General features: G+C 41.1%; 1 protein-coding gene across 1 annotated transcript in view; it reads right to left on the bottom strand.

Annotated features, from left to right (window-relative positions):
• SUVH4 (histone-lysine N-methyltransferase, H3 lysine-9 specific SUVH4-like protein) overlaps nt 1-18,384 on the bottom strand; it is a 122,022-nt gene that overhangs the window by 65,246 nt on the left and 38,392 nt on the right. Inside the window, exon 2 of the mRNA XM_087663711.1 lies at nt 8,482-8,670. Coding sequence (XP_087519837.1) covers nt 8,482-8,670 — 189 coding nt within the window. The remainder of the gene's footprint in view (nt 1-8,481; nt 8,671-18,384) is intronic.

Below are 18,384 nucleotides of genomic sequence, written 5' to 3'. Positions count from 1 at the left end.
TCTTGAACTCTTGATTAGGCTATCTTTACCACAAATTGCCCTAAGTCTCTCTCTCAAACTGCTATCTTCAACCACTCTCGTAGCACCTCCATATTCTTCCGTTGATAACAAGCTTAAAGGCATTGACTACTCACCTTGAAGTATTGTTCTAAGTTTGCACAATTACAAGGGAGGATTGTTTAAGCTTATGCGATTATTTTGGGGGGGATTTGGTTTAGGAAGTGAAATACTTCTATGGCAAGCAAAGACAAATCCAAGAGGATTGCAAGAAGCTCACGACTCTCCCAAAGAATGAGAAGAAGAAAAAGAAGGGCAAGGTCAACTCCGATTCTTTATAATCCTTGGACTCCCAACTCTAATTCCGATCATGCGACTAGGGCCACAATGACCCAAGATTTAGTTTTCTAGCCCTAATGATGTTGTCGTCCCTCATGAATTCCAAAGCTAGATAGGAACTATGAAGAGAGTGCAAGTGGGGTTTATCCACCTCACCAATTTCTTGATGCAATGGACCTTGAGGAAGGTAGAATTTCTAAATGCATTAATTGGTCTAGCAATTGAAATTCTAGAGTTGGTAAAACTTTTCAAGTCTATGATGGAAGTTTCAACAACCCTTACTATGCTCCTTGTCTTGTTCTCACATGGTGGGGGGATCTCAACAACATGTTTGAAGGATGGAAAGCCATAGTCATGATGTGCTTTTGTAGGGCATTTGTGACAAGCATTGAGATTCAACTATTTCCACTTTTCGTGATAAGAAATTGAGTGTAAGTAGCTTCAACATTAATGTATCTTTGAGGCACCTTAGTGATTACTTGATCACCCACTACTTGAGTATCCATAGTCCTAGTTGATTGCCATTATTTCATTGTATTATGATGTTGCAATTTTCTACCAAATCACTAACGTTGTATGGAAATGGTAGGGTCACCCAACACTATTTGGATATCCATGGTCCTAGCTAACTGTCATTGTTTCTATGTATTATGATATTACAATATTCTTGCAGATCAATTCTAGACGTTATAAACCACTATGTTACACTCCCTTTTTTGATATCCTTCCCCATCTGATGTCATCTTCAAAAACCCCTTTCTAAAGGGTTGCTTTTTGCTCCCTTCATAATGCACACTCCTTCCACAAGTGCTACTGCCATTCATCTATTAGCAAACGTGTATTTTGTACAATCATCTCCCACTTGTGAGCCTCAATTTGAGTCAGACAAGAACTCCTAACATTGTCATTGTTTACAATTTATGTGTCTTCTGCGCTTTAGATGTTCTTTTTTGGACACTATAGACTGTGCTAATAGCCTTCATTTTGGCCTAGCCATTTGATTCATAGTAGCAATTGAACAAGGACCGGAATGGAAACAAGAACAAGAATTGGAACGAGAACATAAGCGAAACTTGTATTGTATACAGAATTTATATATTTCAAACTATTCATTTATATATTTCATATAAGCTATTTGAAAAACACATATACAAGTTGCAAAACATGATAGAATTTTTCATAGATGATAAACTAAGATCATACTACATAAAGAGTCAAGAAGCATCAAGTATCGACAACATTGTACAAAAAATGGCAGCTTGAAATTTGAAACTATCATAAAGTAACCATTGGACAATACATGTCTACCACTAGCAACAAGATATCAATAATACTATCATACATAGTATTTAAGAAAGCCATATCATCATCAAAATCAGCATTTGTGTTCCAAAGCATCCAAATCATCAGCCATATCTGTAGGCATATCTGTAGGCATAGGTGTAGCCATATCTGTAGGCATAGGCATACAGATATGGCTACAGATATGGCTACAGCTATGCCTACAGATATGGCTACACTTTGGCAATCTTGGCCAAAGGTGAAAAATCCATAGTCACATATTTGTAAATGTGTTTTTGACAAGATAGTCTTGTATACTACTGCGGGACATTATTGACAAACACAAAGATCAATTATACCTCTTCTCTATTTTAAAGAGCTGGTACAATCGACATTGACCTCAGGTTCTCTCCAAGGCACCATAGTGGCTTGATCACCCACTACTTGGGTATCCATAGTTCTACTCTAGTGGTTCTTTGTTGTATACGATTATGATTGTATTTTATTAGATCACCCATGATTTGAGAAAGGGTGTTAGCAATCTAGTCAGCTTATGTGTGGGTCTAGGCTATACTTGATATTACTAGGTAATCTAGGCATTCTATAGTGATTATATGAGTGATTATTTAAGCATTTATTACTGGCCGACCGGCTACCATATATGGCATATTTAGGACCTATTTATTCAGTGGCTCCTCCTCTCATTCAATCATATCATTCTTTAGATTGTCTTCCTATTGGAGAGAGGAGCCGATGCAATGCCCACACAACCAGTGACTCACTGTTGCACGCATCATTCTTGTGTTTGGTATATGGATTCCATTTCTTGAGCACATCTCTGAGTTCTCTTCCTTTGCAGTGTTCTTTTGTTCTTTTGTCTTATATTCAACAGTTTATTTCAGCGCTTGTCTATGCTTCCATTGCAAATAGGAGAAAATAAATACAATAAAATAATGCAATCAGCCAGTAAAAAACTAGCCAACTTGATCAGCAAAGAGCCAACAGCATCATAAATGCATAGAACAATCTATGCCAACTAGCTTGCCTACCACATGGCCCAAAAAGGTGCCTGTACACTACGATTGCTGAAAATATCCACAAATTGACATAATTGATGAATAATGTCCTCTGAGAGAATTGACTGCAACATTTGTAATCTAAGAAATGCTAGTCCAAGGGATGACTAATCTCTAATAGTCTCATACATGCTGCCCTATTTATTGCCTCACCATCAGCAATAAACTGGATTACATTTTCAGCCCCAACTTTTTCAACTCCTTCAATCTATTCCTCCACAAGCTAACCTCCACTTTTTCCTATACTTAAGGCATCATGTGGGGAAATGGATTGCATATTTCCTCAAAAATAAGCAACCATCCCATGGATGGACCGTTTTCAAGTATCACTCCACCCATCTGCTATCAAAGAGACATCATTCTTCACCCAACTTTTTGCACACTTGCAAAGCACATTCAATTGCATCCTTTTTGTTTTGCAACAAAGTGGCATGCAATGTCTAATATGATCGAGGCTTATAAGTCGAACCATACTTTGCAATCTCTTGGACCATCTCAAGGAAGTGGGGAGACCTTGTAACAATGAATGCAACATGATCATGGTAGAAAAACCTTGCCACAATTACATCCACCCTCTCTTTTCTATGAGGATCCCAAGCTATACCGAAGGTTTGTTGCTTGTTGCATTATCCATGATGAGACTGTGAGAATGCAAAAGTTCCAAGTCCCCCATTTTCTCCACTAAAAAAGGAGGCATTAATTTCTAGCCTTAAATTTGCACATGTTTTCTCTTCTTCACTTAGGTACTTTGCAAAGAGCTCTCTTCGTATTTTCAATGTGGTGTTTGGGAAAAATATTATTTGCGCTCTAATGTCAACATGGCATAAGTGTTGCTTCACATGATTGAATCCTCCTATTTTCAATTGCTCACACCTTTTGCATTTCCAATTCTTTGCATCTCCCTTTGATGCATAATCATCCATTTTTCAACCTCATCCCACCAGCTAGGCTAAGATAGCTTTTTGCCCAAACACTTTGATCCCAAGGAAACCATGACTTCTACAAATTCACAAATCAAAAGCATTAGTCAACCCTCCATAGGACTCACAAAGACAAAGAGAATTGTAAATATTAAAAATCGAGGCCCTTAGCCTGTTTTGAGAGAGAGGCAATGCTATAAAACAAAGAGCTGTTTTTTCTTTTTGGCTCGAGGCAGTGGCAACCTGTCGGGGGAGAGAGAGAGAGAGAGAGAGAGAGCAAGTGACCTGTAAGTAGTAAAAGAAAAGGCTGATAACAATAAAATCTGAAGCTCTCAACTTGTGTGTGAGAGAGAGAGAGAGAGAGAGCTGCAAAAACAAAGCTCCTTTAGAGAGAAATAGAGAGAGAGAGAGAGAGAGAGAGAGAGAGAGAGAAAGAGAGCTGTAATTAGTTGAGCAAAGGCTGAGAGCTGTTTTAGAGAGAGGTACTATGTGAGAGTATCAAGAGAGAGAGAGAGCTGTATAGCCTATAAACAGTTAAAACAAGCCAAAGAGAAAAAGAACATTCCCCAACTGTTTCCCCTTCGTAGGTGTTTCCCTACAATGTTCCCTCGTTCTTTTGGCTTTTTTGGGGTGTGGCACACATTCGCACATTCCCAAGGGGCTGGAACAATATTTCCCTACTACTAGACTTGATTACCAATTGTGGTTTTCCCTATTTATAGGCAGCCTGCCCCTTGATTCATTCATCCATTGTGATCATTCAACGAGCCCTTGTCATTCTCTCTCATCCCTTCACTACCGTCTCACACCCACACTCGCACTCAATGTTGCTTGTTGGGGCCGACCGTTGCAACCATGTACCTTTCAACCATTGTACTCAGTTTGTTCCTCCTCTCCTGCGTTGATTCAATCTACATCTCTTCGCATTCACTTTTCTTTTTGTTGCACACCCTCACATGATATCATTCATCGAGTTGGGAGTTGGAGGCTTCAAAGAGGGGTAACCTATCCACCATTCCAACCAGCTAGGCATCATCCAAGAAGTATGAAGACCGAGTCAACAGAGCGGTGCTGAACTCTGCATTTCAGCAAGATCATGTGTTTGCATATCTTTCTCCTCCATTTCAACCTCATTAAGGCTGCATTCAATTGGGAGAACACCCAATGCAACATCTGTTCTCGTGTTTTCTTGCAAGCATCCTTGAAGTACATCTATGGCCAACAAGTATGACAAATGGAATCGTGTGAATCAAGATTGTGAGGACCGTCAGAGCTGCAACCAAGACTATGAAGATCAGCATTCCCAAAGCTGTTACCATGAGGATCATTGAACAGGCTCTGACCAACCACCATCTTATCATTCTCTCACTTCTCTATCTTCCAAGGCTACCAATCACTGATTGGCAATGATGGCACCCCTTGTGCAAGTGCCTATCGTACCTTCTCTACCCACATCCGAGAAGTTGGATGGGGCGAACTACCCTCTATGGTCATGCAAAGTCAAGTGCATCCTAGACACTTTTGACCTTTCAGATTTTGTCACACTCCCTATACCCTGACCTATTCATCTCTCTACCAAACTCAAACATTCGGGCATCCCCAATCTCTTCAGATCAAGCTACAATAGCTTTGTCACAAATTCCCCTATGAGATGAAGGACCACATTAACAAGATGGAGGAGATCTAAGATAAGCTTGTATACGTTGGTAAAAAGGTTCCTTCAAAGGACCTAGTTATGAATTCTCTCACATCTTCATCACCAGCATATGAACCTAGCTGTGACACTTCACATCTACATCAACGACATATGATGTGTTCTATTCCAATCTTCTCATCTCTCATACCAGGACAATATCACTTGGGGGAAGCCAACCCCATTGGTGCTTGAGCAAGATGTGCATCACATGGAGAGAGATTCTAGCAAAGCCAATGTGCATAATCATGCCCATAACGGCATCATCGACAAGTAAAAGATCACCCAAGCAAAAGAAAAAAAAAGAAGAAATTGGAGTCAACTTCAAATTTCAAGGAGAAGTACAAAGGATATCCCAAGTATCCTCACTATGGGAAGATTGGGATATCCTCGCTATGTGAAGATTGGGATATCCTCACTATGGGAAGACCTCGCACCACCAGAAGTGCTATAAGAAATACCCTTACCTTCATCCAAGAGCAAAGGCAAGATCTACTTCAAACCCTACCGCTAACTCCAACACCAACTATTACCACCGAGTTAGTGTCTCTTCACATCCACCATCTCCTTCTTCTCTCTATGTTCACTGTCCTTTTCGTTGCATGCTCTCACAACATCAAGCAAGACAATGCAATCATCTCCACTACTCTATCATCACCGACTCCTTGGCTCACCTCTCCCCCCTCACCCCAATCCTTGAGACATGGAAGCCTAAGACTATTGCACAATTCAATTCATCAATCTTCCATTTTCAATGTTTCTGAGTTCCTTCCTATTCATGTTTGTCATACGCTTAGTTGTCTCCACTACAAACCCTATTGTTTCTTTGCTTACTACCCGAATCAACCTCTCAACCCTAGATAAAGAATATAGCAAGAATCAAAAGCTTGGACAAAAGAGATAAGGCCCATCAATAATTGTATGATAGGTAGCCACATACAATCAACAAGACAATGTTGGAAATCCACTGAGATTCCCCTATGGAGTCTCCCTATGAGCCCACCACATTTGCCAAGGCCCGAAACTTGACCAAAACAAACACCTATAACCTATGGCTCTCCAAATCTTAAATATGATTGTCTAGCCTCCATTTCCTAAACCCAAGAACTTAGAGCAATTAACTCTAGAGATCCACAAAAATTGGCTCTAAATTTGATCCAAAGACATATCGTTGTAGCCCTCTTTGCTCAAAACAAGACCTACAGCAATCAAGGTCTCAAAACAAGACCTACAACAAGACCTATAAGACCTACAACAATCAAGACCTACAATCAAGGTATCCCTAAAACTCAACCCTCAAAGTATTGCCATCCTCTAATGGAGGAGAAATTAGCTGTAGAAGTCCACAAAAATTGGATCTACTGTTGATCCGAACGTGTTGTTGTAGCCCCCTTTGCTCCAAACAAGACATACAACAATAAGGGTCTCAATAAATCAAGCCTAAAACCCAACCCTCAAAGTATTGCCAACCTCATCTAGATCTAACCCAAACCATAGTCTTGATTAAGTCTTAACACAAGCTTGAACATAACACCAGGTTGAGAATTTTCCTATTTAGGGTTTCCATTGTGACCCTGAATGGCATTCAACCACATCTAGGTCACCCTTGTATCTTACATTTCACGTTAGTGTACTCACTTCTCTAACCTTTCTTCATTAGCATGAAAACAAGTTTGCTGGGTCTCAACATAAGATTCACACATGCCTTTTGGTGTATTTTGCTAAGCACAAGCCAAGAGGGTCTAAGGAGCACCATCAAGACAACAGCATCTACTTGTATAAGACACTAGGTTCTAAGCATAACTCAAGAAAGATGAGAAAATCCAAGGGGTGAAAAAGATCCTCAAATCTCTATGCTTGTTTATTTGTGTATTTGTACAAGATAATCAAGCCGCCAGCCCAACTTCCAAGCACAATCCAACACTCTTCCTTCAAATCCTCAAAGCTACCTTGCTACCTTGTACAAGATAAGATCTTCAACGTAGAACACTAGCCACAAACTACCACGAACCAAACACAAATTAGCTTCAACTAGACAAGCAAGTAACGACTCACCTTGATCAGTAACACTCCGGCTCACTTGGTAAGACTTTGCTACTCCACAAGCGACAACAGCAAGGGCATGAGCCAACAGATGAATGTAGACTAAGGAGTGCGAGAAAGAGAGTTGATGGCTGATCATCGCTATTGGAGGATTGACGGCGGCAGATTGTGAGTGTCTTAAAAAAGGCACCAAGGCGTACTCTGAGGACCCGAAGCAAGGAGAATTATGGAAGACGAGTGCAAAATTACGTGTGGGGCGGGACTGCGGCATGGATTTGTTGGCAACCTTTAGCGTTGTGGCCATCCATATTATTGCCATAATAGGTTGGGTAGGAGTATCGTCTCCACGTTTGGGTTCTGTATCGTCTTTGAGTTGAGCACTTAAAAGATTAGTGACTTACAAAATCCTTTCAATATAAACCATGCTTATCTTGACGCAGCAGCCTTTTAGCATGTACGAGATCTAGTAATTCGCGAGTGCGATACAACATGGAATGGAATCACACACGCTTTTCTTGGTGCAACAGTATTTTAGCAATCACGGGATGTTAGAGGGTCGTAAGTGAAACGTGCGATAGCATAGACTTGACTAAATGACCCCAAAAAGTCAAGTGACGCCAATGAAGTGGATTTTCAAGTTGAGATTCCACTTAAATGATATCATGGAGAAATGCAACAACAATGGTCACAAGGGATATGCCCAGCATATGCCAATATTAACTAAATGGAGACTTGTCTGCCTATAGCACGAATGACCACCATTCATCTTATCATTGCTCTTGTATCCATGCTAATTGGTGCCAAAACTAGATTGATGTAAACAACACATTTCTAAAAGTTGAAGTTCAAATATATATATATATATATATATATATATATATATATATATATATATTAGCGTTGGTGGTCAATGCTGGTCGAAAGCCATGGGCAGCTATAGTAGAATGTATGCTTCAATGATCTATTTTGAAGTATAAGGTATGCTTCGATGATATACTTTGAAGTAAAAATTATGCTGTAATGATTTACTCTAAAATAAACTAGTGCAAACAAAGAAATTTTTTCCTTTTCTATCTAGCTCATCATTTCTAAAGTAACTTGTACTTTCGTATAGTCATAGTGTAAGAGGGACCTGGTGAATAGCTTTGAGGTCAGGTCGCCTTGACTTATGCCTTTCGTTGTTATCTTCATCCTTTATTTTCTTCTTCTTAGATCTCACCTCTTCATTCTTAGCTTTACTTTTGTATTTTGCTTTACTTTTTGTGTTCTTGCCTTTCTTAGATTCAACTACGGCTTCCTTGCGACAACGCTCCTCCTCTTCCTGCACAATGGTGTTAAGTAAAGAGTGCTCTCTCTCTCTCTCTCTCTCTCTCTCTCTCTCTCTCTCTCTCATAATGGATAATTGTAATAATTATTTTGGATTCACAAGAGAACTAAGTGAACAACAAAGAGACTAAAGAGATCGCAGAATGCCAAGAAGCAAATTCATCCCTAAAAATGACACCGGCAGATTATATGGTGCTAAATTACCAACATAGGAGATCCATCAAGCAACCAATATGATTGTGCACTCCGGAATGGGAAGTAAAAACGAATGCAATTCACATAATTCAATCATGATAACAATCCCAAAAGCGCAAAAAGGTGGAAAACGACAATAGCATGTGAAGCATAGAGTCACTTTGGGTTTGTCACACACATAAACTAGTGGATGCATGGATGCTCCAATAACATAACTCCAAAACTCGACCAGTAGAGACCATATGTGTCTTGCCACTAGGCAAATGAGCAACCAATGTCAATAGGTCTCATCAATTGTAGTAAGCCATTGGAAATGTTTGTCTTGAAAGAGCAGCGACAAGAGGCATTCCACCCACAAGCATTCTCCAAACAAAGGCGTACTATCACGAGCAAAAGCATTGCCTTTTTTTCTACACGAGAGAGTAAGAACACTATTTTTCTTTTAATTTCCTAAAAGTAAACTCTTCTTTTTGAAAAAGTAAGATATCCACACATTTCAAGGCTAAGTGAAGCACTTAACTAAAGTTAACAACATAGTTGTTAGGTACGAAAGGTATGATATGGTATGGTACGATAAAAAATAGTACTAAATAGTACCTTATGATTTTAAAAGGTACGGTCCGATATTAGTACAAAAAATTTTAAGATGATTTTTTAAATGACAAAAATCATAAATCATTAAATGATAGAATACATATTTAAAGTGAAAATAGCCATTTCATTACAAAATAAGATGAATACATGAGAGTGACCATTGCGGTCGCATGGGCTGCGCAAAACATTCGATACAACTACAATCTAATGTATCATAGTGGCATCATGCATGTGGATACAATGATAGTAGATATTTGATACAAAAAATAGAGAGACCTATGAATCTATGATGAGGCCCCACTATTATCATTATCATCATCATCATTATCATCATAACCATCAGAGTGCCCATCAAGAGAGTATGAAGATGACTCCTCGACATCGGATGATGAGACACGCTCAAACTCATCCTCACTAATGAGGTTACCACCATCATCAAATAATGGCTCCCTAGGTGGCAGCTATGCAGACAAGGGGAGATGTCATCATGAGGCACACGATGTGAACTACTAGAGCCCCGCTTTATATATGTCTGCAAGCCACTCAAACCACCCCTCCTTAATGTTGGAGGGCGTCGAATGACCATGCCCCTACTACCACCTACTTGAACTCCTTGCTCACAAGCACGTTGACTGCGAGTGTCACAAGTATCTGTTGCTATAAGCTCTCTATAGAGAGCTTCAAAAACCATCTCCTCCTCGTCCATCTCCTAATGCACACTCAAAAGAGTGTTGACCGTCAACTTGAATGTATCAACATTCACCTACACAATGCAATGATGCACGTAAGATTGTAAATGCTAAAGTCTAAATTGTCAAGTATAAACCTCAAAATTCAAAGTTTAAAACAACAAATTTTAAATTTTATGGTTAAGTGTTTTAACTTTACTTGCTTCAAACTACCCATGCCCATCATAGCCCTCGTCATGCATAAGTTAGTGCGGTAAAAGACTAGCCGCTCTTACTATCGTATGCTAATCCGATTGCGAATCTTTGTGTGAATGAGAGAATAGACACTCCAATTTCTCTCACATCCACCCGAAGAGCAATCCTAGAAAGGATCCTCATGGCTAAGGGCTGAAGGGTCTCCAGTGCGTATCCAAAGTTTTGCCACCAAAATAAAGGCTTCACAAGTGACTCACTCCTCCAACAAGTAGGAGAAGCAAAAGCCACATGCCCTCTCTGATATGCATAGCATCCTAGCTCCTTCAACACTGCATTGTGGTCATCCACAAGGACCATACGAGTCAAATAAGCAAGCTGGTTTGAATAGAACTCTCTATCATCCATGACCGTCGACGACTTGTAGGCTGAATATAACAATGCAGCAAAACCATGGATGGACTTATGCATCCATACCCATCTCCTCTCTCCTATCTCTAAAACATGTGCACACTGTCTTTGTGTGCACAGCATCGACCTGAAATTTGGATTCTTGTTAGTCAAAGTCTCTTGTAGGCATTCTAGCATCCAGACCTGGAAATCTTACTTTACGTACAGATACCCAAGCCGAAGCAAACCTATGTTGCCACTTGGTTCAAAGAGAATGGAAAACGAGAGGCATGCGCCGCTCAACCTCTCTGCCTGTAGAGCATAGTTCCATTCCATTCCCCTAAAACGACATGAATCGGATTCTAACCTATGCTGCCACTTCGTTCAAAGACAATGGAAAACGAGAGAGATGCGCCGCTCAACCTCTGCCCGTAGGGCATAGTTTTGTTCCGGTCCCCTAAAACGGCATGAATCGGATTCTAACCTAACAATACCTAAAGATCATACGATTGTAGAACTTATGAAACCCCCAAGTTCCCTGGGACCACCCTTCCGTAGGACAGACCCATCGAGGATTCCTTCCACCCACTTCTCTCAATAGAAGTTCTTTAGTTATCTAATTAGGTCCTATCACATTTATCTCATATTTAAAATCAGCTTCATTAATTATACATTTTAGAAAACAAGATTCGTTCTCGTAATTTTATGACACAAACACGAATACAAAGCAAGCAATCCTTTCACAACAAGTTCAAACAAATTCCTTAATTGATCTTCACGTTAATCTTTCTCTCCTGCCCATACATGAGAAATTATATATCCCTTCTGTCCAACAGAAGTACCCAGTCCAAATCACATGGTACTGTAATTTCTATCCATTATCTAGAATAGGATCTTCCAACGCCACAGATGTTGGGCTCACTGCAATCTTCAACTCCTTTATAAAGTAGACAAGGGGTGTCCAAAGCTCCACTAACCCCAAGCGACCTAAGAGTAAGACACAACTTCCGTGGTTGGCCTTTTCACCACTCAACCTTCGGCCAGTGAATCGAGCACTGCCCTCTCAGATTGAAACGCGGCGTGACCTTGGAGATGATCCACCCACACAAAATATCCTTCCTTAATTAATCCAATTAAGAATCAACCACAATCCAAGTAATCAACCTAATATCATCTTCCAAGAACACATTCCTTTATTTTCCCATGGCAACTTGTCATCACTAACCCCTACTATGCATTTACCATTAAATACAAGCACTTAGAATAGTCATTCATCCTAACAATCAGTTTAATATAAAAGCATTTAGGACGTTGTTTGATTAATCATCAAAACAATGGTATCCTTTTTCAAACAATACAATAGTAGACACGATAATATTTTCGTCACACATCCGCTCTCCCCCTTGGGATCGAAGAGCAATTCTATGTAAATTTTACTTTATACTCCTTCCTTGGGCTAAGGCATATATTAGGGATTTAAACATTATACATGACGTAAGTTCTACAGGTCACTTATATTATTCCATAACCTAATCCTCTTCTCAGCAAGTACAAAAGCATCAGTCTTTCCTGCGCCTTCTATTTTTCTAACCCCTTGAGCTCTCTATTTGTCTTTGAGGCCCGAAGTTGTTTGTATCTTGCTCAATCCAAGAATTTGGATTGATAAGCATAACGGTTATCGAACAAATCCCAAGGCATCCTAGTCTTTAATCCTTGTGATCATTGTTTATACTAGCTAAGCACAACATCAAGATTCCCAATCTATCAAACATGAGCTATTTTAGCGAGAGCTTAGGCAAAGGTCTGGGCAAAGGTCTAGAGCTTCGAAAATGATTCTCTTCTTTACTAAGTTGCTTGCCATGCAATCCTTCAGGCATGCAAGTTGCAACATATATCTTCAAAGTGACAAAAACGCAACTACTATTGCGAGGACGGAAAGTTGACAATGCTTGAAGTCTTATATATTGTTTATGAATTCATCGCATAGCATCTAAATACAATTACCTTCTCTTGATACACGCATTTGGGAAATTTAATCCTTCGAATACTTGCGAGGCAATTTATCATTTTCAATGTCTTATTCTCATGCGGCATAATACGGACCTAATGCTTTCTCATGCAAGAATCAAAGCAAGCATTCATCAATTTGGAAATATGTTACCTACGACTTGTACCGCAGTTTGATAGGCAGTGATGTCCTTGCCCAAGGCTTTGTTGCTTGTTGGGATTCTCATCTCGACGCAATAATTTCCGCTTGGTTGTCATCCCCGATCTTCTTGTCTTTCAGACACGCTTCGCACAAAGCTTCTGCACCTTATACTCAATTAGCAAGGCCAATTAGAAAGCGAAATGGGCTTACGATTGAAGGATAATCTCGCGGAAATGAAGTATGGGTTCGCGAGCAATGGAAGAAGAAATGATGCGTGTGGACACCCTCTAAGAAGAAAAAGAGAAGGAGATTCTTCAGAGTCTCTCTCTCTCTCTCTCTCTCTCTCTCTCTCTCTCTCTCTCTCTCTCTCTCTCTCTCTCTCTCTAGCAAAAAAGGGGAGCAAGAGGTAATACCCTTCCTTCAAATTTTTTTACGATGGGAAGAGGGGGGGCGTAGGGGGGAGCGGCGACGTTGGATAATGGTGGTGTCACCACCCTCCACTTGTCTTTGTCCATGGCGGCGACGGCATGTGGACTGGCCGTTAAGTCCAAGGCAAGGTGCTTGGCCACGTGGCCTTCTCCCTCGCCATTATCAGCTTCCTCTCCTACTTCGTCAACATCGTCTTCCTCTCATTCAACATCATCATGATCAGCTCCCCACTTTGTCTTCTACTTGGTCATTGGCCATGTCATCTCCTCCCTCATAGTCATCAACGGCTTCCTCCCTCCTCACGTCATCGTCAACAACTCCCCTTCTTTCCCCCCCCCCCACCTGAGAGCAACATCAGAGGAGGGGGTGGAAAAACAAATTTCAATTAATCATATTAATAAGGGAGAGGGGGAGGTGGTGGTTCGGGGGTGGAAAAACAAATTTCAATTAATCATATTAATAAGGGAGAGGGGGAGGTGGTGGTTCCTATCGGGGCGATGGAGGGGGAAATATTACATCCTCTCCCTATTAGAGAACTCGAGATGTCCTCATCTGGAAAGAATTGGGAAAGATAAGCATTAATGGGGCTTAAGGCATGTGGGTTAGGACCCACCATGCGCCTGTTGCGCTACTTTTAATAACTTAGGTAGTGCAACTCATATTTTTGCAATTAATCGTAGGTACAATAGTAGAATTTATTTCCAATATGAGTTGTATTACATGTCGATAAATTTCTAGGATTTCGAATTATCCTGATAAGGTGAAGGGGGTTCTAGGTCTTCATCTTCATCTGATTCCTCTATATATCCATAGAATGTACTTGTAGAGCTTCATTTCTTTGGAGGCTCCATATCTTCTGGACTTAAGTCAAGGCAGTCTGCTTGGACATGTCCTAGCTCATTGCAATGGAAGCATTAACGATAGGGATATCTCTTACGAATGTGCCCTACCTCTCCGCATGTGTGGCATCTCTTGTCTTGATCTCGAGAATCATCTTTGTCACCATTGCTCGAATTAAGTTCTTGGATAATTAGCTTTGCTCGAAGTAATGCATATTGTAAGTTCGTTGGATACATTGCTTCGAGATGGTAGTTCAAAGAAGTCTTCAAGCCATGACAAAACTTGGATACTTGCTGCCCAATATCCATAGGCGGTGCATATTTTAATAGGGTTACAAACTTCGAGTAGTAGGCTTCCAAGGTTAATTCTAGTTGCTTTAACTTGAAAATTTTATTCATCTTCAAAGTTTGATAGATTGACGAAAGGTATCATCTGCGTACAGCATCTGTCAACTGAGCCCAAGTGAGTGGCTTCAAAAATACATTGATTCTTGCACCATTACTTCCACCATATCCGAACCTAGCACACTACCAACTGTAAGGTGTCCGCCTTTGACTGTCTAGGCACGCTTTTAGCAGTCCATCGAGCGACGAGTCTAAGCGTTGCCGCCCGACACTCCCATGGAATTTCACGGGATTTGTCGCCTAGGGTTTCCCGAGTCCACCTCGCACAAAACGTTCGTGGCCAAACCCACTAGAATTGACCTAAAATTTGGGTTCCTAGCGATCAAAGTCTCTTGACGGCATTCTAACATCGAGACCTAGACATCTTACTTTGCATGGAGATACCCAAGCCGAAGTAGACCCGTGCCACCACTTGATTCAAAGAGAATGGGAAATGAGAGGGATGGACTGCTCAACCTCTCTATCAATAGGGCATAATCCCATTCCAATTCCCTAAAACAACATGAATCGGGTTCTAATCTAACAATGCCTAAAGATCGTACGACTGTAGCCGTCAAAGTCTCCTGACGGCATTCTAGCGTCGAGACCTAGACATCTTACTTTACGTGGAGATACCCAAGCCGAAGCAGACCCATGCTACCACTTGGTTCAAAGAGAATGGAAAATGAAAGGAATGGACCGCTCAACCTCTACCCATAGGGCATAATCCCATTCCAACCCCCTAAAACAACATGAATCGGGTTCTAATCTAACAATACCTAAAGATCGTACAACTGTAGCGGTCAAAGTCTCCTGACGGCATTCTAGCAGCATCGAGACCTAGATATCTTACATTACGTGGAGATACCTAAGCCGAAGCAGAGCCATGCTACCACTTGGTTCAAAGAGAATGGAAAATGAGACGGATGGACCGCTCAACCTCTCTGCCCATAAGGCATAGTCCCATTCCAATCCCCTAAAACAACATGAATTGGGTTCTAATCTAACAATGCCTAAAGATCGTACGACTATAGCGATCAAAGTCTCCTGATGGCATTCTAGCGTCGAGACCTAGACATCTTACTTTACGTGGAGATACCCAAGCCGAAGCAGACCCATGCTACCACTTTGTTCAAAGAGAATGGAAAATGAGAGGAATGGACCGCTCAACCTCTCTACCCATAGGGCATAGTCCCATTCTAATCCCCTAAAACAACATGAATCAGATTCTAATCTAACAATGCCTAAAGATCGCACAACTGTAGAACCTTGTGAGAAACCTGCCAATCCTCTGGGACCACCCTTTCGTAGAATGGATCCGTCCAAGGGTGGTGGCGATGGCCTATGGACTTGCCGTTAAGTCCAAGGGGAGATGCTTAGCCAAGTGGCCTTTCCCCTCGCCATTATCACCTTCCTCTTCTACTTCGTCATTATCGTCTCCCTCTCACTCAGCATCATCACAATTGCTCTCCACTTCGTCTTCTACTTTGTCATGGGCCGCATCAACTCCTCCCTCGTAGTCATCGTCAACGGTGTGAGAGTGCCAAGTGGCCTTTCCCCTCGCCATTATCACCTTCCTCTTCTACTTCGTCATTATCGTCTCCCTCTCACTCAGCATCATCACGATTGCTCCCCACTTCGTCTTCTACTTTGTCATGGGCCGCATCATCTCCTCCCTCGTAGTCATCGTCAACGGTGTGAGAGTGGAGGTGGAATCAAAGCTCAGCACAGAAAACAAAAGACAGTAGAGAGTGAAGCACCACACCCAATGCAATAGACTAAAAGAGTATAAAACTGAAAGTACAAGGTAAATACCCATAACGGGGATGTTCACACCCGAACACGGTAAATGCCCGTACGTGTGTATCCTACCGAGAGTCTAGGGGAAAAAACCTCTCCTACCGAGAGTGAAAAGTGCCCCAGTGTCCTACTGATCACCAACACTGCGATGTGAGCATAGGCGTAAGTGAGGTGTGAGTGAAATACCCAACAAATCCCCTCGAGTGAAGAGTGATCAAGTGTACAAGGATCGTCCGTCACCAAAGGAGATCAAATTTAAAGGATGACAAAATGCTTCAAATTTCTCACGAGGAAGAGCTTTCGTAAAGATGTCTGCCACATTACTGGTGGTAGGACAATAGACAAGACTGACATCATCTGCATGTAGCCTCTCTCTGACAAAGTGATAATGTATCTCATTGTGTTTCATGCGTGCATGAAACAGTGGTTTCCGTGCCACTGTAATGACACTCTGACTGTCAGTGAACAAAGAAGTAGGCTCTGTAACAGATACATCCAGATCAGCAAGCAAGCGTCTAATCCATTCGCATTCAACTGTGGTAATGAAAGCTGCCTTGTATTCAACTTCACATGACGATGTGGCAACAATGGACTGTTTCTTGCTAAGCCAAGATATGCAAGATGAGCCAAGAAAGAAACAATTGCCACTAGTGAAGTGACGTGAATCATAATCACCAGCCCAATCAGAATCAATGTAAGCATATAACTGCAGTAGTCCCCCCTTGGCATAAAGCAATCCAAGAGATCTAGTACCCTGCAAGTAACGGAAGACACGCTTAACAGCTTGACAATGTGACATACGTGACTGATGCATATAACTGCTCAGGACTGAAGCTGCAAACTATGTCTGGCCTGGTATTGCATAAGTAAATAAGGCATTCAACTGCTAGAGCATATGTGTATATATCAAACAAATCACTGTCATCATGTAATGACAGTTTAAGTCCAGGTTCCATTGGTATACAAACTGGCTTACAATCCTGTAAGCCAAACTTCTCAAGAAGTTTACCAATGTATCTTGACTGTGATAACCCAATACCTCTAGTATCATGTATGAACTGGATGCCCAATGAATAATGCAAAGAACCCAAGTCTAACATGTCAAAAGTTTACTGCAAATTTTGTTTAAATGCTGAAATCTGATAAGCATGTGTCCCTGTAAGCAAGAGATCATCAGCATAAAGACAAATGATCAGCATGGATCTCCCCTCTTTACATACGTAAAGGGTAGACTCAAATGAGTTGTTTATGAACCCTTGGCTAAGCAAGAAAGCATCTATCTTTGCATACCAAGCTCTAGGAGCTTGTTTCAAACCATACAAAGCTTTTTTCAGCTTGCATACCAAGTGTTCCAAGCCCTCAACTACAAAACCAATGGGCTGCTATACGTATACTTCCTCATGAAGTTCCCCATGTAAAAATGTAGTCTTAATATCCAATTGATGCACAATCCATCCATAATGAGCAGCCAAAGCAACCATAGACCTGATGGTCGTCATACAGGAGGTAGCAAATGTCTCCTCATAGTCAATGCCTTTTTTCTCTGTATAGCCTTTAGCTACAAGCCTTGCCTTGTAATTGTCAATGGATCCATTTGCATTCCGTTTCAGCCTGTAGACCCATTTTGTTCCAATGGCTTTCTTCCCAAATGGCAAAGACACCAAATCCCATGTTTGATTCTTAGTGATAGAATCCAATTCAGCTTTCATTGCTACCATCCAATGCACACTCTGTTGTGCATCCTCAACACATTCAAGCTCCTCATCATCAAAGGTGCTTGCTGCCATAACGAACTCCATGGTATGTGCAGTATCATGCATACGAGCTTCCTTCTAGTACGATCAGCCATGGTTGCATCCAAATGACTATCTTTCATAGTCTGTAAATACCATCTAGGCATTTGTCTTACCTCCTGACAATGCATAAGCTCTTGCTGAATTTCAGTTTCAGCACTTTGCTGAATATTCAGATCAGCCAATGGCTGGTTTTCTGCATTTTCCAAAGGAGTAGCTGGCTGAACATTGAGTTCACTTGCTGAAACTCCAGTT

This window comes from Lygodium microphyllum, chromosome 23 (genome assembly GCF_053477565.2).
Source record: "Lygodium microphyllum isolate KBCC chromosome 23, Lygodium_microphyllum_v1.1.10, whole genome shotgun sequence".
Lineage (NCBI taxonomy): Eukaryota > Viridiplantae > Streptophyta > Polypodiopsida > Schizaeales > Lygodiaceae > Lygodium > Lygodium microphyllum.
The sequence above is the reverse complement of the archived record's forward strand: the minus strand, read 5'-3'. Positions and strand labels throughout refer to the sequence as shown.